The sequence below is a fragment of the Phycodurus eques genome, chromosome 6 (assembly GCF_024500275.1).
Source record: "Phycodurus eques isolate BA_2022a chromosome 6, UOR_Pequ_1.1, whole genome shotgun sequence".
NCBI classification, from domain to species: domain Eukaryota; kingdom Metazoa; phylum Chordata; class Actinopteri; order Syngnathiformes; family Syngnathidae; genus Phycodurus; species Phycodurus eques.
Genome location: NC_084530.1, coordinates 21,169,622 through 21,197,535, shown reverse-complemented (window position 1 = coordinate 21,197,535; position 27,914 = coordinate 21,169,622). Strand labels below are relative to the sequence as shown.

Genomic DNA, 27,914 nt, shown 5'->3' with positions numbered 1-27,914 from the left:
TTACATTTTTGTGATGTTTTTTTTTTTTTTTTTGGCAATGCCTTTTTCACAAAACAAAATATTAAAAATGAACATTTCCTCTGTATGATTGAAAAGTTTCCTTTAAAAATATTACCAATTCAATAAAAAATATATTTTTCTTTCATGACATAAAAGCAACCATCTATGTACGGGGCTGCTGCACACGAGCCAAAACAGAATGATCTGCTGTGCACTGTGCAGGGTTCACACACACACACACAGCATTATTGGCATTCTTAATTTGCATACAAGTGTAAAAATAGGTTAACCACTGTAAATAGTAAAAGATATTAAACCCAAAATAAATTTCCTACCATGAAGCCTTCAAGCCACAACATGTAAACCATGTAAAACAAAACAAAACAATGGCAGACAGCATGAAGGTAGCAGATGATTTGTGGATTTGTGCTGACCTCTAGTGGACTTTTTTTACCTTTTTTTTTTAGCAACCCCAGCCAGAGTTTCCAAACAAATTCGCCTGTTTAATCTATCCATCGTCATTAGGGTCCCGGTTAAACTGTAGCCGATCCCACATGACTTTTGGCGAGAGGCAGGGTACACCTTGGACTGGGTGACAGCCAATCGCATGGCACATGTAGACAACCAACCATTCCACACTCACGTTCACACTAAAGGAAAATTTAGACTCTTCAATGAACCAAATGAATGCCTTTGAAATGTGGGAGGAAGACAGAGTAGCATGAGAAAACACCCTCAAGCATGGGGAGAACATTCAAACACCACACAGGAAGGTTGAAGCCTGAATTTGAACACCAGACCTCTGAAATCCTCTAAGGCGGATGTGCGCATTACTTGGCTAATTCGTTTTAAACTTAAATTTTTTTTATAAATTAAATCTAGAAAAACGCTTTTATAATGTAATGGTACAAACCACCACCCCATAAATGCTGTATATACAATCTGTAGACTATCATAAAACTAACAAATGCAGAAACTCCCCTTATGCTCAATACTGAGTATTAAAAGTAAAGAAAACAAAAAAGAACAACTCAATGGATTTCGGTAAATGCATGATCATTTGTTTCTGACTGAAAAAAAAAAAACAATTGGTATACTGCACCAACTGCATCATGTAAAAGTATTTAAAAAATCCATAACATAAAAATATAGTAATAAAATAGACAGTATAATATCATTCTGATTTGTCAATGTCTTTTTGATTTTGCAAAAACTCCCTCATTCGTGGTATAGTAAATGTATTGACCTGGCTGCGACACAAGGGGCTAAAAGGGGGGGAAACATTTAAATAATAAAATTCCCTTATACGTCATATATGTCACACACACACACCAAATTGTTATGATTTAGCCATAACAGATGAAAATAATACAACTTTACATCAGGGCTACAGTATGAATAACTAAACTTACATTAATGCTCAAGAAAACAACTCATAATAAAAATTGTTACGCAACACCCACGCCTTCCGTATGGGTAGTCCCCTATTCATTCATTCACACATGCAGTTAAAGTGTGTCAAAACAGTTTTTATTTGTTGTTCTCCCACGCGCAACTGTGTGTGTGTGCCCGCGCGTGTGTGTCAAGGGCAAAGTGTGTCAAAGCACCGCCCACTCAAGAAGCTGCAGTAGTTTTTACTTTTGTTTTAACTGGATTCTGTCTTTGTAAATGACGGTTTCTGAAGGAGTCAAAATGGACGCCCAGCAGACAAGTTTCCTCTTGCCACCTTGTCCTTGAAAAGAAAACTGGTAAGTGTTTTCTGTCTGTGTGCCTCCCAAAGAAGAAGTGAAAGCGGAATTAAAAATCTCATGTCCGTATTTGTTTGCTCTTACAAAGGTTGATAATTGAAATCTACGCACTGTTGAGGAAATAAGACTTCTCCATTTGGAAACCATGAGCTGCGGAGACTGGAAAAACCTGGTAAGAACTCGGAGGAAATGACAATAGTATATTTATGTCGAACATAAAAGTTGTAGCTCATTTTGCATTGCGTTAAATAATGAAGTGATGCGTCACAAAAATACACAAGGGGATTGATTGTACTGCATGTGTGACTTTGTACAGCATCACTGGCAAACTGAAAGCCAAATTGTGTCATTTTCCCCCCAAATACCACCAAAAAAGAAATTCATAGCAACATTATTGAAGTTGTTTTAAATTCTTCTTAGAACGACGACAACATTTTTAAAAACGGAGAAAAATGTGGCGTTAGATGCTTTTTGTTGAAAATGAAAAGCTTATTGAAATTATGTCTTATGGTCCTTTTGTTAGGTGACACACTGTGTAAAAACACCTCACATTTTCTTTTTGTAAAAACACTCAAAATGTGAAGATCTATGCTTTTTGTTGATGATAGGCTCTTTGAAATATTTTCAAGTTACTTTTGCCTGTTTGTTAACAAGCAGGCTGTGTTGTCTTTTAATCTGCAGATGAAAAACATCCCAAAATGTTTTGTTTTGGATAACAAAATGGGGGGAAATGAATTTTTTTTTTGAGATACCTGCTTTATGTTGTCAATGATATACTTATTGAAACAATTCCACAATAACTGTTGGACAGTGTATTTGTTAGCGAGCTGTTTATTTATTTAAAAAAAATATATATATATTTGAAAAACAACTATTATCCAATAACAAGAACTGCAAATACAGTATATGGGGTGTTGCCGTACAATACTTTGTCTTGACAACACTAACCTTATTGAAACCATTCCACACTGACTGCTGTCCCCTTTTACATTGCCCCTTTTTTCTTTTTTTTCTTTTTTTCCCCCACTATTTCACCTTCAGATGCATTATGAAAGCCATAACAGAATATTCAGAATATATCCCCCTTTGACTTATATATATATATAATGAAAAATTTGGCGACAGTAGCTGGGATTTTTCCACCTTTTCCCCCCTGTGGTTGATCTGTATTAACTGCACTGACATGGAATAGGGTGACGGAATTTCCACATTTGGGGGTAGCATCAGAGCCATAACAGAGACTGGACGACACCTCCCTAACGGTATGTTCCAGTTCCTGATCCACGGTTGTCGGCGGCATTACCCTTTTTGACATCACTGGTGAAATGCTTTCATCACTTTAGGACTTAATCTTTTAGGGCAGTGTTTCTCAAAATGTGGCAACACTAATGGTACGCAGGCTACCTCTAGTGGTGCGCAAAAGAATCACCGCCTAAGTATATTTACAGTATTTATATCCAATCTTTAACTTTTATGTACAATACATTTTAATTACATGATTATTTAAGTGCACCTTTTGGATTTTCCTAAATTTAAACACAGTCTTAATGTCCAAGCTGTGCATAATGTGACAGTGGCTTACAATAATATTAAATGTACTTTTTAGGAATAAAACCTCTGTCTTGTTTTAATAAGCACATAGCCCTTATACACTACTGTATTTTAATGTTGGTCATGATGGGGGTACTTGGAGAGCTAAATAGGTTTTTGGGGTCGTACTTGGTGTAAGTTTTAGAACCACTGCTTTAAGGGGAAAAAAAACATTTTGCTGACATTTTTCCCTGAACATTTTGGCTGACCTCAATGTTTTTCCAACTTTTTGGGGCCTACAGCTGTAGACAGTTGTAGGGGACACTGATCACTGATTTTTGAATGTTTTTTTAGTTCTTCCCAAGAGACACTCGAAAATCTTTTCCTTGTCATCCCTACAGGCATCCCTTCTGTACCACTTCATGCTGGTTTTCCTCGTTGAGGCCTCCCAGAAGATGACCTCTTGTCGCATCCGAGGCACCAAAGCCGACTGCAGCCGCCTGAGCCTGGCCGCTGTGCCGCCCGACCTCCCTGGCAATATCACCAGCTTGGATCTGTCCCACAACCGACTGAGCCAGATTCCGCCTGCCTCCCTGGCCCCATACGCAGATCTCCTGCACCTGGACGTCAGCTTCAACAGCCTCAAAAGCCTGGATGGTGGGCTGTGCCGGGCGCTGCCCCTGCTGCAGACTCTCAACGTGGACCACAACGAGGTGCACGTCATCCAGGAGGAGGATGTGAGGGCCTGTGGCAGCCTGACCAGGTTTTGCTTGTCGAGCAACAGACTGAAGCTGAAAGGGGAAGCCTTTGCCGGGCTGCAGGTACTCAGATCCGCAATCTGGTTGCTTTCGGACCACTCTGTCTTACCTCGAGGTCGTAATAAGTCACATACAGTAAGTGGAATGTCATAAGTAAATCTCAAGTATTGACCCTCACATTTCAAGCAAGTCCCAAGTTACTGTGGAAAAATATCAAGAAAGCCAAGTCGAGTTCCCACTAAGTCAAGTCATTACTCGGGTTAAGCAAGTCATAAGTCATCATACAATCTTGCTCATTCAAAACATACATTACTCACAAAAAGCTTGGGATATTTGGCTTTTGGGTGAAATATCTGGATGCAACTAAAATACTGGACTATCAATTGGGTTTTTCACTGACTGTTAGCATTAAGCTGTCCATTTCTAAAAAGATCATGTGTCTTGTATATAAATATACAATGTGATTAATTTGTTTTGTTGCGTGTTTGGTTTTACAGCAGACTACCCCTGGGGTGTCATTGAACAGTTTAAAGCACGCTCAGTGAGGGCAGAAGCTGTGTTTATATGACGGGCTTTCCAGATAAGAAGCTAATCACTGAGGGGGTGGGGTTGGAGCACCACTGATGTAATCTTTAGAGATTCAACTTGACTTAGGTCAAGTTGAATCTCATGAATACCACTCAAAGTCAAGTCTATCATAGGTTTAAACAAGCAAGTCCCAAGTCCTAAAATTAGCTACCTATAGTAAGTCTGGCTAAAGTCAAGTCATGTGACTCCCGACCTCTGCCTTGTAGAGTCTGACATTCTTGGATGTGTCCAAAAACAACCTCAACTCAGCCAAGCTGGGTTCCAGGCCTCAGATGCCTGACCTGTTTGAGCTCAGGCTGGGATTCAACACATTCTCGACTTTGGCCAAGGACGACTTTGCTCTCTTTAGCCACTCAGCGTCTCTGCAGGTCCTCAACCTGGAATCTTCCACCATCAAGACGGTAAGGGGCAATTATGAATTTTCTTTTCACTTTTATGCTATTACAATGCTCCTGTGCATTGGGGCCGAGTGGGACAGTACATCGAGAAATGGGGCAGCCTGTTGTGGTGTGGCGCTTGACAACCGCTTTGTAATGTGTATTGCCGCCATCAACGGGACTACAGTGGAACAGTAGCGGCTGGGACGTCATGAATTTTCAATCAAGTGTGTCATATGGAGTCATTTATACTGTAGTGGTTACATAGCTGACTTTAGTGCAACATTGAGGGCTCAAAGTCGCTTAGTGATAGCCTGCAAACCAGTCCAGCAAGTAGTCCCGCCCTTTAGTGCTGTAAACTTGAACATAATAAGACGTTCAGAAAACAGACGTTTCACAGAGTTGACTTCAGTGCAGCTGGCATAGGTTCAATTCCGAAGCAGCTGTGACTGACTGGAGACCCGTCCAGGGTTTTGTCTGACTTTCATGCGAATTAATGGGTTAGACTGGGCGTTGTAACCCTGAACAGGATAGGTTTGGTGGTTCACATAGTTGACTTCCATGCAGCTGGCGTGGCATCTATTCTCATTCAATGTCCCTGTTGCATTAACCCTGTGATTAACTGGCAATCAGTCCTAGATTAGACTGCACTGAAAATGTTGGGTTGTAAATTTACAGTAAATAACTGGCTACTAGTTGTACTTAGCATACAGTAGAACTAACCATGATGTCACTCTATCGCACGCAACCCACAATCAAGGTTTCATGAAAATTGAGTGCAACATTATTGGAACCGGACAGTTAAAGACACATTCAACAAACTATACATAAACACACATGATTCAAGTTATGTTAATCCTTTTCCCATCCATTTTCTGTACCGCTTTATCCTCACTAGGGTCACGGGCGTGCTGGAGCCTATCCCAGCTATCTTCGGCGAGAGGCGGGGTACACCCTGAACTGGTCTCCAGCCAATCGCAGGGCACATATAAACAAACAACCATTCACACTCACATTCACACCTACGGGCAATTTAGAGTCTTCAGTCAACCTACAACGCATGTTTTTGGGATGGGGGAGGAAACTGGAGTGCCCGGAGAAATCCACGCAGGCACGGGGAGAACATGCAAACTCCACATAGTCAAGGCCGGGATTTGAATCCCTGTAACATTTTCAACACCACTTATCCTGGTTAGGGTCGCTGGGCGCTGGAGCCTATCCCAGCCGACTTAGGGCGAAAGGCGGACTACACCCTGAACTGGTCGCCAATCAGTCGCAGGACACATATAGACACGGATATCCATTCACACTCACATTCACATTCACATCATCACTGAGCGGGAACTGAACTCACGCTGCCCGCACCAGAGTTCGGCGAGTGTACCCCTACACCGTCAGTGACTTGTTAATCCTTTTTGTTGATGCGAAATGAACAATACGGAATAATGGCCTTATTATGGTAACAGTTCAACATTGCATTGCGCAAATCATGCTCCCAACCAAGCTGCTTCACAATTCACCGTTGCTACAATATAATGTAATCAAAGCATAAATTGATTTAATTCAGCCACTAACAGTGAGCTAAAGATAAAAAGGGTTAGGATGCCCAATCCCACAATGCATCACAGTTCAAACTTATTCAAATTTTACATGAATTTATTGTTATAACAAAAAATTGTCTCATACAATATTTTATTTTGAAATAACACAGAAAAATTGTGATTTCACAATAAAATCCTTGATATGCTATTTTACTGTGAGATATTACAATAAAACAGCGATTTCACAATCCAATTCTCGATACAGTATTTTACTGTGAAATAATAAATTATTGTTAAAGCCTGCCATCCACATTTTACAGTGTATCATAGCCTTGAAAAGGATGAGCTGTAAAAAAGTGATGGAAGTGTAATTGTTCTGACTGACTTTACTGTACGGCTGATGTGAGGTCCATTCCAATGCGATGTCCTAGTCACAATTGCCCTGTAGTTGACCGCCAACCAGTCCTAGTGTACATGGAATTTATTCTCATGTAATGTCCCAGTCGCAATGGGTCAGTAATCTAGTGGCGACCAGTCCGGGATGCAGTCTGCCTTTGCCACTAAATCATGAGTTAATCTGGGAGTTGTAACCATAAAAGGATACGTGGTCCAGCAAAACAGTGATTCGCATAGATGCTATTCAGACTGCTGGCATGGGATTGATTCCCATTCATTGCCCCCCTTGCAATTGCCCTGTGATTAACCAGTGACCAGTCATGGGTGTACAGTGGTGTGAAAAAGTGTTTGCCACCTTGATTTACTACTTTACTGTGAGATATTACAATAAAAGAGAGATTTCACAATGCAATTCTCAATACAGTATTTTACTATGAAATCAAATATTGTTAAAGCCTGCCATCCACATTTTAGAGTGTGGGTGTCATAGCGTTGAAAATGATAAGCTGTAAAAAAGTGATGTTAAAACTATTAAAACACAACTTGCTTTATCATACCTGAGTTCAATTTCTCTCGCCACACCCAGGCCTGATGCTGCCCGACCTGTTCAAATCAAGAAATCAATTAAATAGGACCTGGCTGACAATGTGAAGTGGAGCAAAGGATCCTCAAAAGCTAGACATCATGCTGAGATCTAAAGAAATTCAGGAACAAATGAGAAAGAAAGTAATTGAGAAATATCAGTGTGAAAAAGGTTTTAAAGCCATTTCTAAAGCTTTGGGACTCCAGTGAACTGCACTGAGAGCCATTATCCACAAATGGCAAACAGAACAGTGGTGAATCTTTCCAACATTACCCCAAGAGCGCAGCGACCACTCATCCAAGAGGTCAAAAAAGACCCCACGACAACATCCCAAGAACTGCAGGCTTCACTTGCCTCAGTTAAGGTCAGTGTTCATTACTTCACCAGAGGAAAGAGACTGGGCAAAAATGGCTTGCATGACAGAGTTCCAAGACGAAAACCACTGATGAGCAAAAATAACATTAAGGCTTATTTCAATTTTGCCAGAAGACATCTTGATGATCCCCAAAATCTTTGGGAAAATATTCTGTAGTCTGACAAGACAAAAATTGAACCTTTTAGAATGTGTGTCCCATTACATCTGGCGTAAAAGTATTTCAGAAAAAGAACATCATACCAACAGTAAAATATGGGGTGTTAGTATGATGGTCTGGGGCTGTGTTGTTGCTTCAGGACCTGGGCTGTGATAAATGGAACCATGAATTCTGGTCTCTACCAAAAAAAGCAGAAATGAACTTGGGTTCTGCAGCAGGACAATGATCCAAAACACACCAGCATGTCCACCGCTGACTAACTGAAGAAAAACAAAATGAAGACTTTGGAGTGGCCTTGTCAAAGTCCTGACCTGAATCCTATTGAGGTGCTCTGGCATGACCTTAAAAAGGCAGTTCATGCTGGAAAACCCACCAATGTGGCTGAATTACAACAATTCTGCAAAGATGAGTGGGCCAAAATCCCTCCACCGCGCTGTAAGAGACTCATTGCAAGTTATCGCAAATTCTTGATTGCAGTTGTTGCTGCTAAGGCTGGCCCAAGCAGTTGTTAATTTTAGGAGGCAAAAAAAAAAATTGTTTTTGTTTCTGTCCCAAAATAATAACCTTCATTTAAAAACTGGTCACTGATGGTGTAGTGGTACACTCGCCTGACTTTGGTACGGGCAGCATGGGTTCAGTTCCCACTCAGTGACAGTGTGGATTTGAGTGCGAATGGTTGTCTGTGTCGTTATGTTCCCTGCGGCTGACTGGTGACCAGTTCAGGGTGTAGTCCGCCTTTCGCCCAAAGTCCGCTGGCATAAGCTCCCGCGACCCTAACCAGGATAAGTGGTGTTGAAAATGGATGAATGGATTTCCAAACTGCTTTTGGTGTTTACTTGTGTTGTCTTTGATTCATATTTAAATTTGTTTGATGATGGAAAACATTTAACAGTGACAAACGTGCAAAAAAAAAAGGAAATCAGGAAGGGCCTTACCACTTTTTAACACCACTGTAGTTTTCCCTGAGCCTCAAAACAGACTGGGTTTGTAGCACTGAATAGGATGTGCGCATCATACAATACAAGTTTAGTGATTCAGGTAGCTGCTGTTTATATATTTCTCTGCAGGTGGAGCCTGGTTCCTTCCAGCCAATTTCCCACTTGCGTACCTTAATCATGGATGGGAGCAACATGGGAACGACGGCTATCTCCAAACTATGCTCTGCGCTGTCAGGAACGTCTATCCAGACATTGTCCCTACAAAGAATGAAGCTGGTCACGCTCACCAACGCCACCTTCAAAGATTTGCAGGAAACCAACCTAACCTTCCTGGACCTCTCCAACAATGGCTTGGGTAAAATCGAAGAGGGCTCGTTCCGGTGGCTCAGCAAACTGGATGCGCTTGTTTTGTCAAACAACAACATCAAGCACTTAGCCAAGCAGACCTTTCAAGGTCTTGACAGTTTGAACCAGCTGGACTTGAGGAAAGCTCTGGTGAAAAGTCATACCTCCGCAAGGCCAATCATCGATGACTTCTCCTTCCAGCCATTGGGCGCCATGGAGACTTTGTGTCTGCAGTGGACTTCGGCGCGGTTGATAACCGAGCACACCTTCACAGGCTTGAAAAGTCTAAAAGAACTCGACCTTAGCTGGAGCAGCTACGCGTCGCTGAAAAACATCTCCAACAAGACGCTGATTTCGCTGGGTGGGTCACTGCTACTGAAGCTCAACCTGACGGCGACAGCCATGATGCAGATTCAACATGGTGCTTTCGCCCATTTGGGTAACCTCACCCATCTTCTTCTGAATTTCAATTTCATCAAGCAGACTCTGAGCGGGACAGAGTTCCAAGGCTTGGATCGACTCCAGGAGCTTCACCTCTCCTTCAATCACCAGACGATCAACCTCAGCTCCATGTCGTTTGTCAGCGTTCCCCTTCTCAGGGTCCTGACACTGTGCAAAAGCCTCACGGCCACGTCCTTGAACTTGGATCCTTCTCCATTCGAGCCCTTGTCCAACCTCGTCTACTTGGACCTGAGCAACAATAACATTGCCAATTTGAGAGCCAGCCTGCTGAACAGACTCGTGAGCCTGAAGGTTCTCAAGCTGCAACACAATAACCTGGCGCGGTTGTGGAAGGCGGCCAATCTGGGAGGGCCGGTGTTCTACCTGAAGGGTTTGGAGAAAATGACGAGCCTGCAGATGGACAGCAACGGGTTCGATGAGATCCCTGCGGAGGCGCTGACCGGGCTGAGTAACCTGCGTGAGCTCAGCCTTAGCAACAATCTGCTCAATAACCTGAAGGACTCTGTGTTCGACAGCCTGACCTCCCTGAAGGTCTTACACCTCCAGAGGAACCTAATCACGGCTGTGAGACCCGAGGTGTTCCGGACTCCCCTGGCCAACCTGAGCTATCTCCTCATGGATAGGAATCCCTTCGACTGCACGTGTGAGAGCATCTTGTGGTTCGTGACATGGTTGAACACCACCAACATTCCCGGCTGGAGTGGACAGTACATGTGCAACACGCCGCTGGCTTATTTCAACCGCCCCGTTGCAGATTTCGACACCCTCTCCTGCAAGGACATGGCGCCATTCCAGGCACTCTACATCCTCAGCAGTACCCTAGTGGGGTTGCTGACCGTGACAGCCCTTCTGCTGCGCTTCCATGGCTGGAGGATCCAGTTCCACTGGAACGTCCTGGTCAACCGGGCTTTGGGCTTCAGTGATACCAGAGCGGAGGAGGGCCGGCAGTATGAATACGACGCTTACATCATCCACGCCGAAGTGGACACCAGCTGGGTGGAGAGAGCCCTGATGCCCCTTGAGGTCGATACATGCAGGTTTTGCCTGGAAGACCGGGATTCGATGCCAGGAATGTCCCAGCTGGAGTCCATCGTGGCAAACCTGAGGAACTCCAGGAAAATTATTTTTGTTGTCACCGAAAGCCTCCTCAGCGATCCATGGTGCAACCGGTAAATCGTTTTTGTTTTTCCATATCCACTTTTGTAAAAGTTGTACCAGTTATCAGAAGTTACTGATACCATTAACTTCCAATAAAAGGACTACTGTAAATCCTGCTCAATTTTTACAGGTCAAAAATAAGACTTCACAAAGCCATCATAAATGCCCAAAAGTAAGAGTACAATCAATATTTTCAAAAATGTTTGTAGGATAAAATAGAAATATCACAAATCCCCCCCAAAGTTGTGTAACTGAAAATTATCCTACATAAAATCCTTGAACGTTCCGCTGGTTAACATTAAACTACTGTTAAACCCCCAAAAATTGCACAGATTAAAATACAGTGATCCCTCGTTTTTCGCGGTTAATGGGGACCAGAACCCCACACAAAAGGTGAAAAACCGCGAAGTAGGATTTGCCCCCCTAGGAATTTTCGTGTATGTGTATGTGGTACCAGAATGTTTAAAATGTGTAAACAGTTTTTATACTTTACAGATTTGAGACAAAGATTACAACAGTACACATATTTACTTAAATCTTTAATTATCAAACCTTATACAGTAATTAACATTGATCAACATTGCCTTCTGAGAGAGGCGAAGAGGCTTGCGTTGGTGGGGGAGGAGAGGCTCTCACTTGACTCGTAGAGGCTTTAGGTCCACTCGGAGACTCTTCTGCTGGAGGCGCTGATGGTGTAGCTGGGGATTTACCTTGGAGAAAAACATGGTCCTGGGTAGTTGTTGTCTTTGTTTTTTCTTTTGCTTCAAAATTACCCTGTACAAGGACATAACCCCGTCTCTTATCACGCGGAGTTACCACACGTTTCGCGTCCTTATTGAAGCAGTTTTGCAGAGGCACAGCGCTTAGGCGCCATTGTAAGGGCTTAACTAATCAAAAAAGGTTATCGCTTCAACAAAAAAAGTTTTCACGAACACAACACTAAGATACAGTATGCGAGACAGTCAACAGCGTGGACGAGACTGGCGAGACACAACAATGGAAGCTGCTGGATGAGGCTGCGATGATGCGCAGCCAATCAGCTCTCGGGATAAATCCACTCGTGCTCTCATTGGTCGATATCACGCCGGGAACCAATCACGCGCCTTGTCTGAGTGCCCGTGGCATGTACAGTGCAGTACAGGCATGTACAAAACCTCTGAGTCAACTCATCTCTTTGTTTGGCATGCAGGGAAAACTTCTCTCGCGTGCATCAACATGAAACAACACGTCTTTCCCCAATATGGCTGCTGATATGCTGTAGTTTTTCATTTTTATTTTTTGATGAATAATTTTTTTTTTGGATGAATATTTTGGAAAAACCCGCAAAGCACTGAAGCCGCAAAACATGACGGGCGAATGGGCGAGGGAACACTGTATAACAACTGTAAATTCTTTAAATCTTGCACGGGTTAAGGTTAAGAATGCCGAAAATCCCCTTTAAATTGTGCAGGTCTATCGTAAATCCCCCCAAATTTGTACTGGTTGAAATAAACCAACCGTAAATACTACAACAGTTGAGCAAGTAATTCCCCAAAAAGTTGCAAAAGAAGACTACTGTAAATCCTACAGGTTAAACATAAAACTACTGTAAATTCTCAAAAAGTTTCACAGGTGAAATAAGACTTCCGAAAATCCCCCATAAATTGCACAGATTAAAATAACAAAAATTCCGGAGGTGACCAATACCCTAAATCTCCCGAAAGTTGCGAATCTTAACATAAAACTACCAGAAATCCCACAAAAGTTGCAAAAGCTAAAATAAGATTACCGCAATTCCCACAAAAGTTGCACAGATATATTTTTTCATTTAACTTTTGTTTCGCTCCATGCAGCTTCAAGGCCCATCATGCATTGCATCAGGTGATGGAGGCCAGCAGGGACTCTGTGATCCTGGTGTTCCTACAGGACGTACATGACTACAAACTATCGCACTCGCTCTTCCTGCGCCGCGGGATGCTGAGGAAACGCTGCGTCCTTCACTGGCCCGTCTACAAGGAGCGAGTGGTCGCCTTCCGCCAGAAGCTCCTCATCGCTCTCGGAATGACCAATCGATTCCCACCACTGCTTTGAACAAGTGGTCGCGCAAATTGGGGAATTTTTTTGGTTTTGTTTTTGTTTTTTTACTCTGTGACACTATGTGCTCTGATGGGACATTTCATTTGGTACACTTGCACAAGTATACAAGTCTAATTTTTGGTTGACATGTTCCTAATGTTTTGTCCAGTAAAGAGCGTTTACATCATATTGTAATTTGGGGGGGAAATGCTTAAATAGCTATATTAATTGATGAGATGCTTTTTGTGACATAATAAATCATGGATTTATTTCAATTTTAGTGTTATTTTATGCAGTGATCTAATAAAAAAAGACATGATATTTTTCTTATCCACTGTTAAGAATATTACTACCATTTTGCTGACAAATTGTAGCCTCCACATTTCAAACTCATGGTGACATCTAGTGGCTATTCACATTTACTTCGCCCTACAGCTTGTGCATTAAACAGAAAAATACATTCATTCTTGCTTGTCCGCATTAGGGTGGGGCTGAAGTGGACCTATCCCAAATGACTTTTAGAGAGAGAAGCGGGGTACACCATTGTATTGTGCATCCATCCGTTATCTATTCTGCTTGTCCTCGTTAGGGTCACGGGAGAGCTGGAGCCTATCCCAGCTGACTTTTGGTGAGAGACGTGGAGTAGACCCCGGACTGGTCACCAATCAATCGTCTATAAAGCTACTCAAATGTGTTACGATAACATCCATCTTTGGGTAGGCATTACATACGGGATATCCAGTAGACGGTATAAATTCGGCCTAAAGTATAGATTTTGACTCTGCCGACCAATCGCGATAACGCTTGTTGGTGACATAATCACATCTACAGTACCTAAGCGAAAATGGCTTCGAGCACGTCTGACCACTTGCCAGCACTGATTATTATTATTATTTTTTTAAACCGGCTGATTAAAATACGAAAAGTCCATGTCTAACAGTCATCCATTCTCCCAGCTTTCCTGGCTGCTTAGGAACAACCGTGGGAATGCTCAGCGCTGCGCTATCTTGCGCCGCAGCAGCTAGCTCCGAGCTGCAGCTGGACAGCTGGCGCTGTTAGACACAGTCCGTCCACAATGCAGAGCCGCTCCTCCAAGTCACTCATCCTCCCCTCTATGGCGGCAAATAAGCAAGACTTCTGACAAGTATTTGTATCACTAAAATAGACAGAGTAGTAATTAACAGAAGAAGCCATGGAAGCCATGCTAAACACTAAACTATTGTGGAATGTACTGCAGTTCCGAAACCCCAGAATAAGTACTCAGGTGGTACTGGTATCTTACACTTTTCACAGAGGTGGCTGTAACTTTGTTACAGAGGAGAGTAACCATTTATGGATAGCAAATTAGCGTCTGCATTAACAAGTCTCTAGAGAGGAAATAATAATAATACAGCAACACAGTAAACACACACGAAAAGTCGGAAACCCGGAAATTAAGATCTCCCTTGAAGATTCCTTGATTCCCTGTCTCGGGGCTCCCTACTAGCCACCAGCCAGCAACAACCAGTAAGGGGCCTTCAGTGACATGTTATTTTCATGTCTAAGCAGTGCTTTGTCATTGATATCAGAATCAGAATCATCTTTATTTGCCAAGTATGTCCAAAACACACAAGGAATTTGTCTCCGGTAGTTGGAGCCGCTCTAGTACAACAGACAGTCAATTTACAGAACACTTTGGGGACATAAAGACATTGACAAAAAACAATTGTGCAAAAAGATGCAGAGTCCTCTAGCACTTAGAGCAGTTCAAACGACTAATATTGCAATAGTCCGGTGCAATGACCATTGTGCAATATCAGCCACCTCTCAGGGCCCCCTTCAGCTCAGGGGCCCTAGGCAATTGCCTAGTTTGCCTGCCGTATTGCAAAGTCTATAATCATTACATAAACATTCAACTTTCAGCGCGTTGACCTATTTATATTTAAAGAAAATCAGCGCAAAGGGCGGCTGGGCCAGCCCCTCCCATGATACATGTGACCACCCTGCCTGCTTCTTGTTACATAAAACCCCGCCTGCCTCCAACCACTACTGCACAACTACAGCCAAGCAACATGGTAATCATCCCCGCCAGTGTGTCCACATCATTGCTGGGTGTCGGCCTGCTTCTGGCCCTGGTGGCGCTCACCTACAAACAACTGAGCTGCTACCTGAGAAATTGGGTGGTCATGAAGCCCATCCCGGCTGTAAGCCGCACATACCCGTTCGTTGGCAACGCACTGGAGTTAAAGACGGATGCGGTGGGTGAGTGATTGCCATAGTCTGGATGTCACCAAGTCCAGCAACTGCCTTTTTGTTGTTGTATATTTTCTTATTTTCAATGAAACAAAAGTCATAATGCTGCAATAAGACATTTATATTTTTAGAGGAAACATTTTTTAATCTTTGTAAAAGCAAAAACATATTTTGATGGGGTAAAAAGTCGTAATTTGCGAGAATAAAGTCATATTTTTCAAGATAAAGTCGTAATGCTCTGATAACAACTTCATATTTTTTTTAATTTTAATGCTGTCAGAGTAACATTACCCCCCCCCCCCCCCCCCCAAAGTTGAAATCTTTACAAGAACAGTCATATTTTTCCAAGATAATTTTATGTTACAATAACAAATTCAATTTTTTTTGTTTAGCCTTTTAATTGACCTTAAACTAAGGTCAGGAGAAGTATTTGGTTCCCCATACAGTTCGTTGGTATGCACCTTTTTGAAATCATACGACAATTTATTGCAAATTATTTTGCAGACCCCTAAGCTGTGGCTCCTGGACCCTAGTGTGAGAACCCCATGTGTACACAAACAATGTTTATCTTGTGTTGCAGATTTCTTCCGGCAAATTCAGGGTTATGCAGAAGAGTTCTGCAATGCGCCGCTAATCAAACTTTGGCTTGGGATGGTGCCATTTGTGATTCTCTATCATGCCGAGACTGTTGAGGTGCAGTGTGTGTGTATATATATTTCACATTTTGTTTCGTTACAGCCAAGGGTATTTCCAGACCCCCCCTTGGGCACCAGGCATTAAAAAGTAATGGAAAGCATATGTTTTTATTGTCACACTGATGGGATTCGTAGTGGTGGTGTGTAGGGAAAAAAGTAGGTTGACTCAAGTGCAGACCAGCACACAAGGAGCGCAGGTGTAAAAGGGAATCTCAAAAAGGTGCTTTGAGATATGAGTGACCCAATTTACGAGTTTCTTGAGACAAAAACTGTTATTGGACCAATATTTTGCTTTGACTTGCGTGTGCAAACATGAGAAACGAGCACTATGTGGTGGCAGTGAACTGAAGTCACTTCACAACGAGCAGCATTTTGGCAAATGGTCAACAATTCTTCAAAAAGAAGCATCAAGCTGTTTCATGTCAATCCCAGTTGCACATATACCATCAAACTAAAAATAAAACAAAGAGAAATTACCAATTGTGTATTTAAAGCAAGGGTTAGCCTTAAATCCACGACGCTTACACATAATGGGAAACACATATACAGTATACCCTTTGAGCTGCTGATATTTGAACACAAACGGTGGAGGACATATTTAGACATTTAATATAAGAGTACACACAGTCATATATTCTTTATCCTCTGAATCTTTGAATCACCTTTTATTGTCATGAAAATGCATGCATGCACACGAAATTTGTTCTCTGCATTTAACCCATCACAGTGAACACATGTTAGTGGAATACACTGGAGCAGGGGGCAGCTGAAACGCCCGGGGAGCATTTCGGGGTATCAGTGTCTTGCTCAAGGAGACCACAGCCGTGAGTCCAGGGGATGTTGGCGGATGGTCCAGTCGGGGTCTTGAACCGAGGATACTGTATGTCTGTCTGTCTTATACTGCCCGCAGGTGGCCAAGACGGCGCAGTAGCACAATGGCCATTCAATTGATGCAAAGTGTGACAAAAACTGTTGAATTATTTTTGTCATTTGTAATGTTTTTTTTTGTCTGCTTCTTTGTGGGAGGGGGGGGGGGGGGATCAGTAGTCTCTCGGGGCCTCTATTCACCACTAACACCCTGTAAGGGACCCTATGCAAGCAATACCCCACATGGTTGCAGTGTTTAAAGCAGTGCCATTGTTTGGTCATTGATGTGGGCCAATGTGAACCATCCCTGCAGACAATTCCTTTGACTTCATGCTTGTGGTTTGTCAAATGAGGGACCTTTTTAGACGGGTGTGTGCCTTTCCAAATCATGTCCAATCCACTGAATTTACCACAGGTGAACTACAATTAAGTAGTAAAAAAAAACATCTCTAGGATAAACAGTGGAAACAGGTTAAACCTGCGCTCAATTTATAGTTCAATGGCTGTGAATATTTAAATGCAATTTCTCATTTATTTCTATTACATTTGCAAAGATCTCCCCCCAAAATGTTGTCATATTGTCATTACTAGTTATTGTGTGTATAATTTTTAAAAATGAAAATATTGTATTATTGAATGAGGCTACAACTTAACAAAATGTCAAAAAGATTTCCAGATGCTCTATGTTTTATGTCACGTTACTGTACTAACATTTTTGTATGCCTTTCCCCCCCCCCCCCCAGCTAATCGTGAGCAACCCTGTTCACATGGACAAATCCGGCATCTACAGCTTCCTCCATCCCTGGCTTGGAACTGGTCTGCTCACCAGGTATGGAAGTATCAAACTGACGTCATTTTACACCTACATTAAATGGCATAGGCAACAACGCTTCATAATTCAGTATCACCAATGCGGTGAGGATACCTGCTTCTGATTGGAGTTCATTTAGGCATATTCCCAAGTAGGAGTTTGTCAAAGTTCTGGAATTCGTCGGAAAACTTCATGAACTATCTCACGGGGCTGAATTTACTAACACTAGTTGAACTTTTGACAGCACGGGCCCGAAGTGGCGGGAGCGGCGCAAGATGCTGACCCCAACATTCCACTTCACCATTCTGCAGGACTTCCTGGAAGTGATGAATGAGCAAGCTGAGGTCCTGGTGAACAAGCTGGCCTCCCAGGCAGGCAGAGGCCCCTTCAACTGCTTCAACTATGTCACGCTGTGCGCCCTGGACATCATCTGTGGTCAGTGTACTAGGACAGCTTAGCAACTTGTGTCAGAGCGCTCCACTGCCACAAACCCCACCGCGCCCCTTCCAAAAAAAAAGAAAAAAAAAAAGGACGAGGAGAGATGGCAGGAATAGAAAATCAGACACACACTCAACAAAAACAAAACAACAGTAGCCTACATGTACTGATAAGACTACTATAACACTATTATTACATCTAACTAATACACATTAGCTTAACAACTGAATAGCGACTGTGTGAAATACAAAACCACAAATTTGCTAAATAACCAAACCTGACAACAGAAGGAGAAGGCGAGTCAAAAAGTATTTTAAATTCACAACCATGAACAGAAATAAATAGCATGTGACATTGTCCCCTAATTGCAAGAAATAATTCATGGGGCAGAATCAATTGTGCCCCAAAGCCCAAGAAAATAAATGCCGTTTACGATTCGTCCCTGGCTACGCTATTTCCTTCTAAATTTGGTCGGGTAGGGAATCCCTCCGCCCCACATTGCCAACAAAAGAACGAGTCAGACTGCAGGAACATGTAGTCAGAAAAGCACATGACAAGGAAATACCCCCCCCCCCAAAAAAAACAAAAAAAACCTCTGTAGGGATTGCAGAATTAATTTCAGATGTTATTCTGTATTAAATATAAAAAACAAATTGACCAAAAAAAGTAAGCCCGACAACAGGAAGATATTCTGATAAAAAAGTCTAATCAAAAGGTTTACCAAATTCATTTAAAAACAAAATGTGTTTATCTACAATCATCATATTAGCCCATTGTTCATTTATTCATTCATTCGTTCATTTCCTGGACCGCTTAACCTCACTAGGGTCACGAGCGCGCTGTAGCCTATCGCAGCTATCTTCGGGCGAGAGGCAGGGTACACCCTGAACTGGCCTCCAGGCAACCGCAGGGCACATATAAACAAACAACCATTCACATTCACACCTACGGGCAATTTAGAGTCTCCAATGAACCTACTTTGCATGTTTTTGTGATGTGGGAGGCAACCGGAGTACCTGGAGAAAACCCACGCAGGCACGGGGAGAACATGCAAACGCCACACAGGCGAGGCCGGATTTGAACCCGGGTCCTCAGAACTGTGAGGCAGATGTCCTAATCAGCCGTATTAAATAGAACACTACTAATTCACAAGTCTATAACAATAAAAATGACAAAAATACATCACATTGATGACTTGTCTTGTTGTTGGGCAGAAATGACGGGGTAGACTCAAGTGTGCCCAAAAACCCAATAAAATAAATACAGTTCTCGGATTAGCCCTTATTTTTATTTTTATTTAGCGAATTTTAAGTTATGTAGGGCAGGGGACACTTCTGATCCCACATTTCAAATAAAGGACAGGGAAAGACAGTAAGTTATTAATTTCACAATATGGCATCTCTTTCCAGAAACCGCCATGGGAAGAAAAATATACGCACAAAGCAATTCCGAGTCAGAGTACGTCCAGAGTGTCTACAAGTAAGTTTAAGTATGCATTTTATTTTTGTATGCATTGCATAATTTGAGGAAATATTGCAATGCAGTCGTGTTTGTTTTAGAATGAGTGACATCATCAGTCGCAGACAGAGGGCGCCATGGTTTTGGCCCGAATTTACGTACAAATACTTTGGCGAGGGTAACGTGCACGACAGCACACTCAAATTGCTACATTCCTTCACGTATGAGGTAAGAGCCCAATTTGATTCTTATATTTATTTTTTATGATTAATATTTAATTTTCTATATTTAATTTACAAAGTGGTGATTGCATTGCATGCAGCCAAGAACCTATGATGATAAAATAACAATTCTTTCAGTGACTAAGGAGAGGATAGCAAGCTACAACCCCAATTCCAATGAAGTTAGGACGTTGTGTTAAACATAAATAAAAACAGAATACAATGATTTGCAAATCATGTTCAACCTGTATTTAATTGAACACACTACAAAGACAAGATATGTAACGTTAAAACAGATAAACTTGATTGTTTTTAGCAAATAATCATTAACTTGGAATTTTATGGCTGCAACACGTTCCCAAAAAAGCTGGGACAGGTGGCAAAAAAGACTGAGAAAGTTGAGGAATGCTCATCAAACACCTGTTTGGAACATCCCGCAGGTGAACAGGCTAACTGGGAACAGGTGGGGGCCACGATTGGGTATAAAAGGAGCTTCCCTGAATTGCTCAGTCATTCACAAGCAAAGATGGGGAGAGGTTCACCTCTTCGTGAACTACTGCGTGAGAAAATAGTCGAACAGTTTAAGGACAATGTTCCTCAACGTACAATTGCAAGGAATTTAGGGATTTCATCATCTACGGTCCATAATATCATCAAAAGGTTCAGAGAATCTGGGGAAATCACTGCATGTAAGCGGCAAGGCCGAAAACCAACATTGAATGCCCGTGACCTTCGATCCCTCGGGCGGCACTGCATCAAAAACCGACATCAATGTGTAAAGGATATCACCACATGGGCTCAGGAACACTTCAGAAAACCCAATGTCAGTAAATACAGTTCGGCGCTACATCGGTAAGCGCAACTTATAACTCTGCTATGAAAAGCAAAAGCCATTCATCAACACCGAGAAACGCCGCCGGCTTCTCTGGGCCCGAGCTCATCTAAGATGGACCGACGCAAAGTGGAAAAGTGTTCTGTGACCCCGGACTGTTGAACGGCTGAAGCTGTCCATCAAGCAAGAATGGGAAAGAATACCACCTACAAAGCTTCAACAATTAGTGTCCTCAGTTCCCAAACGTTTATTGAATATTGTTAAAAGAAAAGGTGATGTAACATGACGTACATCGGTAAACATAACCCTGTCCCAGCTTTTTTGGAACGTGTTGCAGCCGTAAAATTCTAAGTTGATGATTATTTGCGAAAAATAATAAAGTTTATCAGTTTGAACATTAAATATCTTGTGTTTGTAGTGTATTCAATTAAATCTAGGTTGAACATGATTTGCGATCATTGCATTCAGTTTTTATTTATGTTTAACACAATGTCCCAACTTCATTGGAATTGGGGTTGGAGATAGCTAGCCATAAATTCTATTAGCTAGCTTACTAACTGGCTTAAGCTACCTTATTTTTAAATAAACTGTTCCTGCCGTTTGTCCTTGTTGTTTATTGGCTTCATGGGAAAGGGGAGTCCTCTGCCCCGAGTTGCAAAACAAAACAAAAAAACAGGAAAAAAAAAACAAAACAAAAAACAGGAAGTGATGAACTGCTTTCACAATCGATTCTGCCTGTGAAGTCTGCCTAGCAACAACACTGTGATGTCACCAGGGGGGGAAAAAAACAACAACACCCTCATTGTCTTTATTCTGTTGTGGGGTACTTGGTTTTTGTAGTTTTGCATTTAATACAGAATAGTGATGACATTGTTAAATTAATGTATATGTTTTATAATTCCTAAAAATTGGTTTTGGGGGGAATTTCCCTGCCTAACTTCCAGTACCTGCCATTTCTTTCTGTCTTTTATTGGCAATGTCGGGCAGGCGAACCCTCTGCCTGAATTTGCTAAGGAAAAAGCATATCTTGGTGATTTATATGGCGATGCTTGGTTCTTATGGATACTTGTTTTTATCAAAATGAAAAAAAAAAAGAAACAAACTGGGATTAGGCAAAAGGTTTAGTGCCATAGTGGTCTAAACCCAAACGTCTGTCAAATCTGTCAATATTTCATGAAAGAGGATAAATAACATTCACTTATACTAACATGCAGATGCACTGGCACCAGAGTTAAGCAATACATACTTTCTGAATCATCTATCAATGTCGGAACCTCACAGTTTCATCGGCGTTGCCATCTTGGAAATGGATTTGTCCTCTCCATGTCAAAATTGATTAAGAACAGTATTCATCTGAAATATAGCTTTTATCTATTCATTTCTGCACTTAATTTAAAAATGACAAAATTGAGTTAGCCTACTCCAGTTCTCAGAGGTTAATTTCTACTTCCATTGTTTCCTATGGGGGAACATTTGAGATCTCAGTTCAGGGAGCCACAAAGGAATGAACTGTGCTTATTTCCCTTCCCATGATTTCCTGTCAGGTGATTCGGGAGCGAGCAGAGAGTCTGCTTCTGGAGGACGAGTCTGACACCAGGAAGAGACGAGCGTTCCTCGACATGCTGCTAAAGACCAAAGACGAGGATGGAAAGACCATGAGCCACCAGGACATCCAGGAGGAAGTGGACACCTTCATGTTCAGGGTTACTACTTCCTGTTTTTTTTCCCTGTTCATTAATTTATTAATGAAATATACTTGAGTCAAGACGTTTTTTAACATTTATCCCATACAGTATATACAGTACATCAAAATATGGGTGTTTTTTAGATTAAAAATAAATAAATAAAATGAATTCACAAATGAGAAGTGCAACTGGACACAATATTACCACACTCGTTCAGTCTACTGGAGAAAAAAATAAAATAAATCAATAAACAACAATACACATGTAGTAAATAAATGAGCACATAATTCTTACAAATAACTAACTGGCTTGTTGGAATAAAAAAAAAAAATAATATATATATATATAAACGTGTTTATTGATTATTGATTTGTTATTATCTTTTGCTGGTTCTATAGTTATTTTATTTGTGGTATTAACATTAACATTATTTTTAAAGTCATTACCAATAATTAAAATGTACAAGTATTTAAAACTATTAATAAAATACACAAGAACCTTCAGGCCTCTGTTACCCTATATATATATATATATATATATATATATATATAGGGTATGTACAACTGTACTGCATCACACTGTGAGCTGTTCCTAATATAGCATCTGCAGTTCCTAATAGTGTCTCCAGCATGGACCTCATCCATCCATCCATCCATTTTCTGAGCCGCTTCTCCTCACTAGGGTCGCGGGCGTGCTGGAGCCTATCCCAGCTGTCATCGGGCAGGAGGCGGGGTACACCCCGAACTGGCTGCCGGCCAATCGCAGGGCACATAGAAACAAACCACCATCCGCACTCACATTCACACCTACGGGCAATTTAGAGTCTCCAATTAATGCATGTTTTTGGGAAGTGGGAGGAAACCTGGAGTGCCCGGAGAAAACCCACGCAGGCACGGGGAGATCATGCAAACTCCACACAGGCGGGGCCGGGGATTGAACCCGGGTCCTCAGAACTGTGAGGCTGACGCTCTAACCAGTCGGCCACCGTGCACAACAAGTAATTTACGCATCAAAGTAATGCTAATAGATTTTAAAAACACAAAAATGCTAATCACTGATTAGTGATAGTAAAACTTTTTTTTATAGTGATAATATACACTAAACATCTCCATAGTTTGCATATATATGTTTCTATTGCATCGAAATTATGTTTGTAGATTAATGTGTTGTTGTTGCAGGGCCACGACACGACGGCAGCCTCCATGAATTGGGCCCTTCACCTGCTGGGCTCTCACCCTGACGTGCACCGCAAAGTTCAACACGAGCTTCAGGAAGTGTTTGGTAATACACACACACACACACACACACACACACACACACACACACACACACACTGACTCATTTCCTCTAATGTGTTTGTTTGGAGTTGAGCTTCAGGCAAATGACAGCTGTGAAGAGCCAAAAAGCCAAAACAAACAGCATGATTCAGTTATGCTCTCAGCTGCTTTAAAGTGTTTTGCGAGGTTCCATATGAATGGAGAGGTGTCGAGGGATTGGGGTGTGCCATCTATGTTGGGGTGTTGAATGAGGGTGCATGGTGTAAACAGCTTAAAGTTCTCTCACTTAGATGTCAACATCGCTATATACTAAGGATGTGTGCCCTAAAAACTGTGGGCAATGTTGTTATGTGACATAAAACCAACATACAGTGGCTATAAAGCGATAGGCGTGAGGTGCCTAAAATGTTTGGAAAGGTTTTTTCTACCAGTTTTTTTGTTCTGTTTTCGCTTTTTAGTGGGTTGGGTATTGGATTTGTTTGACATTTTTTCCCCACAGCGGAGCAATTTGTGTTCCTGGTAATTGGGGTGCGCCAACTCTGTTGGGGTTTTGACAAGGGGTGTGCGGTTTAAAAAGTGTATATAAGGCTGTTCTATGATGTAAAAATCAATGTAGCTCCTGTATATGCTCAAAAGGGTTTCTTTGGATATTTTAAGGCGGTGAGGTGGCTTGGCATGTTGGGTATAGAGGTGCACCAACTCTCTTGGAGTGTTGAGGGTGGTGCATGGGTAATAACGTTTCTGAGAGTGTAATAAGGTTTGTAGTGCTGAAGATAGGGGTACGCCAACTTTGTTGGGGTGCTGAAGGGGTGCGTGGCTCAAAAAGTTTGGGAAAGACTGTTCGTCAATGAAAATGTATTTGAGGGTGGTTTTGGAGGTAAGGTTGTTTGTGGGGCCAGAGATAGGGTTGCGCCAACTCTGTTGGGGTTCTGAAAGGGGGTGCACAGTTTAAAAAGTGTGTGAAAAGCTGTTTTATGATGTACAAATGAATGTAGCTTTTGGCCAAGCAGGGTTTGTTCGGATTTTTTTCTGGTGGCAAGGTGGTTGTTGAAGGCGGTGCATGTCTTTCAAAGTTTTTTCCTGTGTCTAAAGGTGCGTCGGAACGTCTGGCCAGCATGGAGGACCTGAAGCAGCTCAAGTACTTGGAGTGCGTCATTAAAGAGGCCTTGCGCCTGTATCCCTCCGTCCCCTTCTTCGCACGCAACCTCTGTGAAGATACAAATATCAGTATGTATAACACTGAGGCTCAAAAAGTGTCAGGAAATGTTGAACTTGAAGTGAAATTATAGGAATATCTTTTTTTTTATTTTTTATTTTTTATTTTTTTTTAAAAGCCTCACTCATTAGCTCTGAGCTCATGTTGCTCGCTACATGTTTGCGTTAAAGTGGTTGCAAAATGTGTTTGACGCCTTGTAGAATGAACATGAACATCTTTTTCACAAAGAAATAACTGTTGTGTATATTGTTATGAAAAAAAGTGCTCTGATGTTAGCAACCATGCTAATAGCTAAACCGGGACACATGGAACATTTTTAGAGCTAAAATTAGTGCTAATTCATTGAATAGTTAATAGCGTGCTCCTTCCCGAGGTCGCCAAGATGCGCCCATTTACAGTGGTCATTGAGGGGCAAAAAGTAGGAATGTGTTTTAAGCTGCTCTCTACTTTTTGTTAATTAGCCTAGCTCATTCTAGCGCATCTGACGCTTAGGTTCCAACATCTTGAATCAGAATCAATGTGAATATCCTTTTCATCAAGGAATAAATCTGTGTGTGTATGTGTGTTTGATAAACCTGCTTTGATATTAGCATCCTTGCTAACTGCTATGATATGTGCCCAAGTATGGTGGCCATTGAGGCACGAAAAGTAGTAATGTGATTTCTAGCTGTTTTCAATTTTTTTGTAAAATAGCCTCATTCGTACTACTTCGACTAAGGCTAGCCTTAGCTCTGGTGTCTGTTTGCTGTAATATTTTTGCAATAAGGTGATCACGTAAGTGTTTCCGACATCTCATAGATTTAACATCCATCCATTTTCTGAGCCGCTTCTCCACACTAGGGTTGTGGGCGTACTGGAGCCCATCCCAGCTATCACACCCCGAACTGGTTGCCAGCCAATCGCAGGGCACATACAAACAAACAACCATTCACACTCACATTCACAATTCTACGGGCAATTTAGAGTTGTCAATTAACCTACCATACATGTTTTTGGGATGTGGGAGGAAACCGGAGTGCCCGGAGAAAACCCACGCAGGCACGGGGAGAACATGCAAACTCCACACAGACGGACGGGCCGGGGATTGAGCCCTGGTCCTCAGAACCGTGGCGCCTAGACTTAACATGAACATCTTTTTCATAAGGAATAATTGTGTGTGGATGTGTCATCTTATAAATAGTCTTTGGTGTTAGCATCCATGCTAATTGCTACAATATACGTCGAAGTGTAATGGCCAAAACGGGACAAAAAGTAGAAATATGATTTCTAGCTAGCTGGAGCTTACAGCCTCGCTCATTCTCCAACCATTGACGTTGCCAACTCTGGATGTTTTTAAAGGGCGTAGCGTAAGTTAAAAGAAATAATTTTTGTGTATTTCACCAGACGGTTTTAAAGTTCCCAAAGACGCCAACGCCGTCATCGTCACCTACGCTCTCCACCGAGATCCTCGCTACTTCCCCAAGCCTGAGGAGTTCCGGCCCGAACGCTTCCTGCCCGAAAATTCAGCGAGGAGGCCTCCCTATGCATACATCCCCTTCTCTGCCGGACTCCGCAATTGCATCGGTACGAACAGAACTCGATCGGTCTCCTCGTGCTTAGGTTAATGTAGATTCTAGTACTAAAGATGATACTAATACTTCTCCTCATGTTAATGCTAATGTTGATGGTAATGCTTCTCCTCATGCTCATGCTAATTCTTCTCTGCATGCTAATGCTTCTCATTTTGCTAATGCTAATATGTCTCCTCATGGTAATGCAAATTTTATTGCCACTTATGTTTGAAAAGAACAAAAGAATGAAATGATAATATTAATGCTAATGTTGATGCTAATTTTAATGCTAATGCTTCTCCTTATGCTAAAGGTTCTCCTCATGCTGATGCTAATTGTAAGTCTCCTCCACATGCTAATTTTAATGCTACGGTAATTTTAATGCTCATGTTAATGATAATGCATCTGCTCCTGCTAATGTTGCTCCTTATGGTAACGCTCATTTCTTCATACTCATGCTACTGTTAATGCTAGCTAATGCTAATTGTTGTCGTACTGCTAATTTTAATACTAATGCTTCTCCTCATGATAATGCTAATGCTTCTTCTCATGCTAATGCCGATGCTAATGTTAATGCATAGTCTCACGCTAATGCTAACATTAATACTAATCTGGATGCAAATATCAATGCTTCTCTTAATGCTAATGTTAATGCCAAGGTTTTTCCTCATGCTAATGCTAATGCTAATGCTTCTCCTCATGCTAATGCTTTAGTCTGGCATTGTTTTCAAATCTGGTAGGTCAGCGTTTCGCCATCATGGAGGAAAAAGTGGTGTTGTCATCCATTTTGCGCCAATTCAACGTGAAAGCTGAGCAATCACGCGAGGAGCTGCGTCCGACTGCTGAGCTCATCCTGCGGCCCGAGCACGGCATCTGGATCCAGTTGGAAAAGCGCGTAAAAAGCCCAGCCGACGCTTCTCATTTGAGAAAAGAAAAAATTGCGAAAGAATGAAATGCGACATTTGAGTCTTTGGTTGTTGTTGGTTTTTAAAAAAAAATATTTGCTCAGTATGAAGAAGTGCTAGATATACATTTCTGTCTGTTTAGATATGTAAATTAGTGAAGATATTTGTGATTTGTGTCAAAATTGTATTGTATATTGTAATCCAATTAGAAGCATGGAATGTAAATGACCAATTTTCCAATTCCACTAAAATTTAAAAAATATATTTGTAGCCATTATATATTTAGTGATTCTATATTACTTTAATACTGCATATTTTAAAAGTCAAATTAAAATATTTGTCATGGTGATTATCCCCAAGGCATTTTCTTAAACACGTTTCTATTTACTTTATCAAAATGCTCCGAACACTTCATAATCCTTTCACCAATTCATGCTGAAATTTTGAAATAATTATTATGTCCTAAGGCACATTTAGTTATTTTCTTTTAAAACTATATACTTTAACATTCAAATGTGAAATTTCTTGTGTTTTTCCCCTGTGGCAATTTATTTTAACATTTAATTTATTTTTGATATATTTTTTTCAATGCACCAAAAGGTTTATAATCATTTTTCCAATTGTAGACTGCATATTTTGTAAATTAAAATTCAAAATTTTCTTCTGTGATACAGTATCGTACTACTACACATTTGACAATACAAATGATTTTTTT

The 27,914-nt window shown here is 41.5% G+C and overlaps 2 protein-coding genes across 4 annotated transcripts; both read left to right on the top strand.

Annotated features, from left to right (window-relative positions):
• Positions 1-1,494: 1,494 nt before the first annotated feature.
• tlr3 (toll-like receptor 3) lies at positions 1,495-13,393 on the top strand. Of its 3 annotated transcripts, none has more exons than XM_061678958.1 (6): positions 1,495-1,748; positions 1,837-1,920; positions 3,680-4,171; positions 4,831-5,025; positions 9,122-10,968; positions 12,790-13,391. In XM_061678958.1, exons 2-6 carry the CDS (start codon positions 1,894-1,896, stop codon positions 13,025-13,027), a joined length of 2,799 nt encoding a protein of 932 aa, XP_061534942.1. In that variant the 5' UTR covers positions 1,495-1,748; positions 1,837-1,893; the 3' UTR covers positions 13,028-13,391. The 3 variants fall into 3 exon arrangements, with proteins under 3 accessions (XP_061534942.1, XP_061534943.1, XP_061534945.1); XM_061678959.1 differs by having other exon boundaries at positions 1,496-1,748; positions 3,680-4,099; positions 12,790-13,389; XM_061678961.1 differs by lacking the exons at positions 1,495-1,748; positions 1,837-1,920; positions 3,680-4,171; positions 4,831-5,025 and adding an exon at positions 7,530-7,885 and having other exon boundaries at positions 12,790-13,393.
• On the top strand, positions 7,893-27,663 carry LOC133403760 (cytochrome P450 4V2). Its single transcript, XM_061678962.1, has 12 exons — positions 7,893-8,489; positions 15,055-15,253; positions 15,825-15,937; positions 17,550-17,635; positions 17,862-18,052; positions 19,465-19,534; positions 19,615-19,741; positions 22,111-22,269; positions 23,430-23,532; positions 24,621-24,755; positions 26,128-26,307; positions 27,035-27,663. Exons 1-12 carry the CDS (start codon positions 8,391-8,393, stop codon positions 27,244-27,246), a joined length of 1,674 nt encoding a protein of 557 aa, XP_061534946.1. The 5' UTR covers positions 7,893-8,390; the 3' UTR covers positions 27,247-27,663.
• Positions 27,664-27,914: the final 251 nt, after the last annotated feature.

Bases quoted from the DNA above. Each gene is read 5' to 3' on its own strand.
- tlr3 (XM_061678958.1), top strand. From the start codon at position 1,894: ATGAGCTGCGGAGACTGGAAAAACCTG. The intron at 1,921-3,679 runs GTAAGAACTCGG...TCATCCCTACAG, and splicing joins GCGGAGACTGGAAAAACCTG to GCATCCCTTCTGTACCACTT. The intron at 5,026-9,121 runs GTAAGGGGCAAT...ATTTCTCTGCAG, and splicing joins AATCTTCCACCATCAAGACG to GTGGAGCCTGGTTCCTTCCA.
- LOC133403760 (XM_061678962.1), top strand. From the start codon at position 8,391: ATGACCTTAAAAAGGCAGTTCATGCTGGAAAACCCACCAATGTGGCTG. The intron at 18,053-19,464 runs GTCAGTGTACTA...ATCTCTTTCCAG, and splicing joins CGCCCTGGACATCATCTGTG to AAACCGCCATGGGAAGAAAA. The intron at 24,756-26,127 runs GTATGTATAACA...GTATTTCACCAG, and splicing joins CTGTGAAGATACAAATATCA to ACGGTTTTAAAGTTCCCAAA.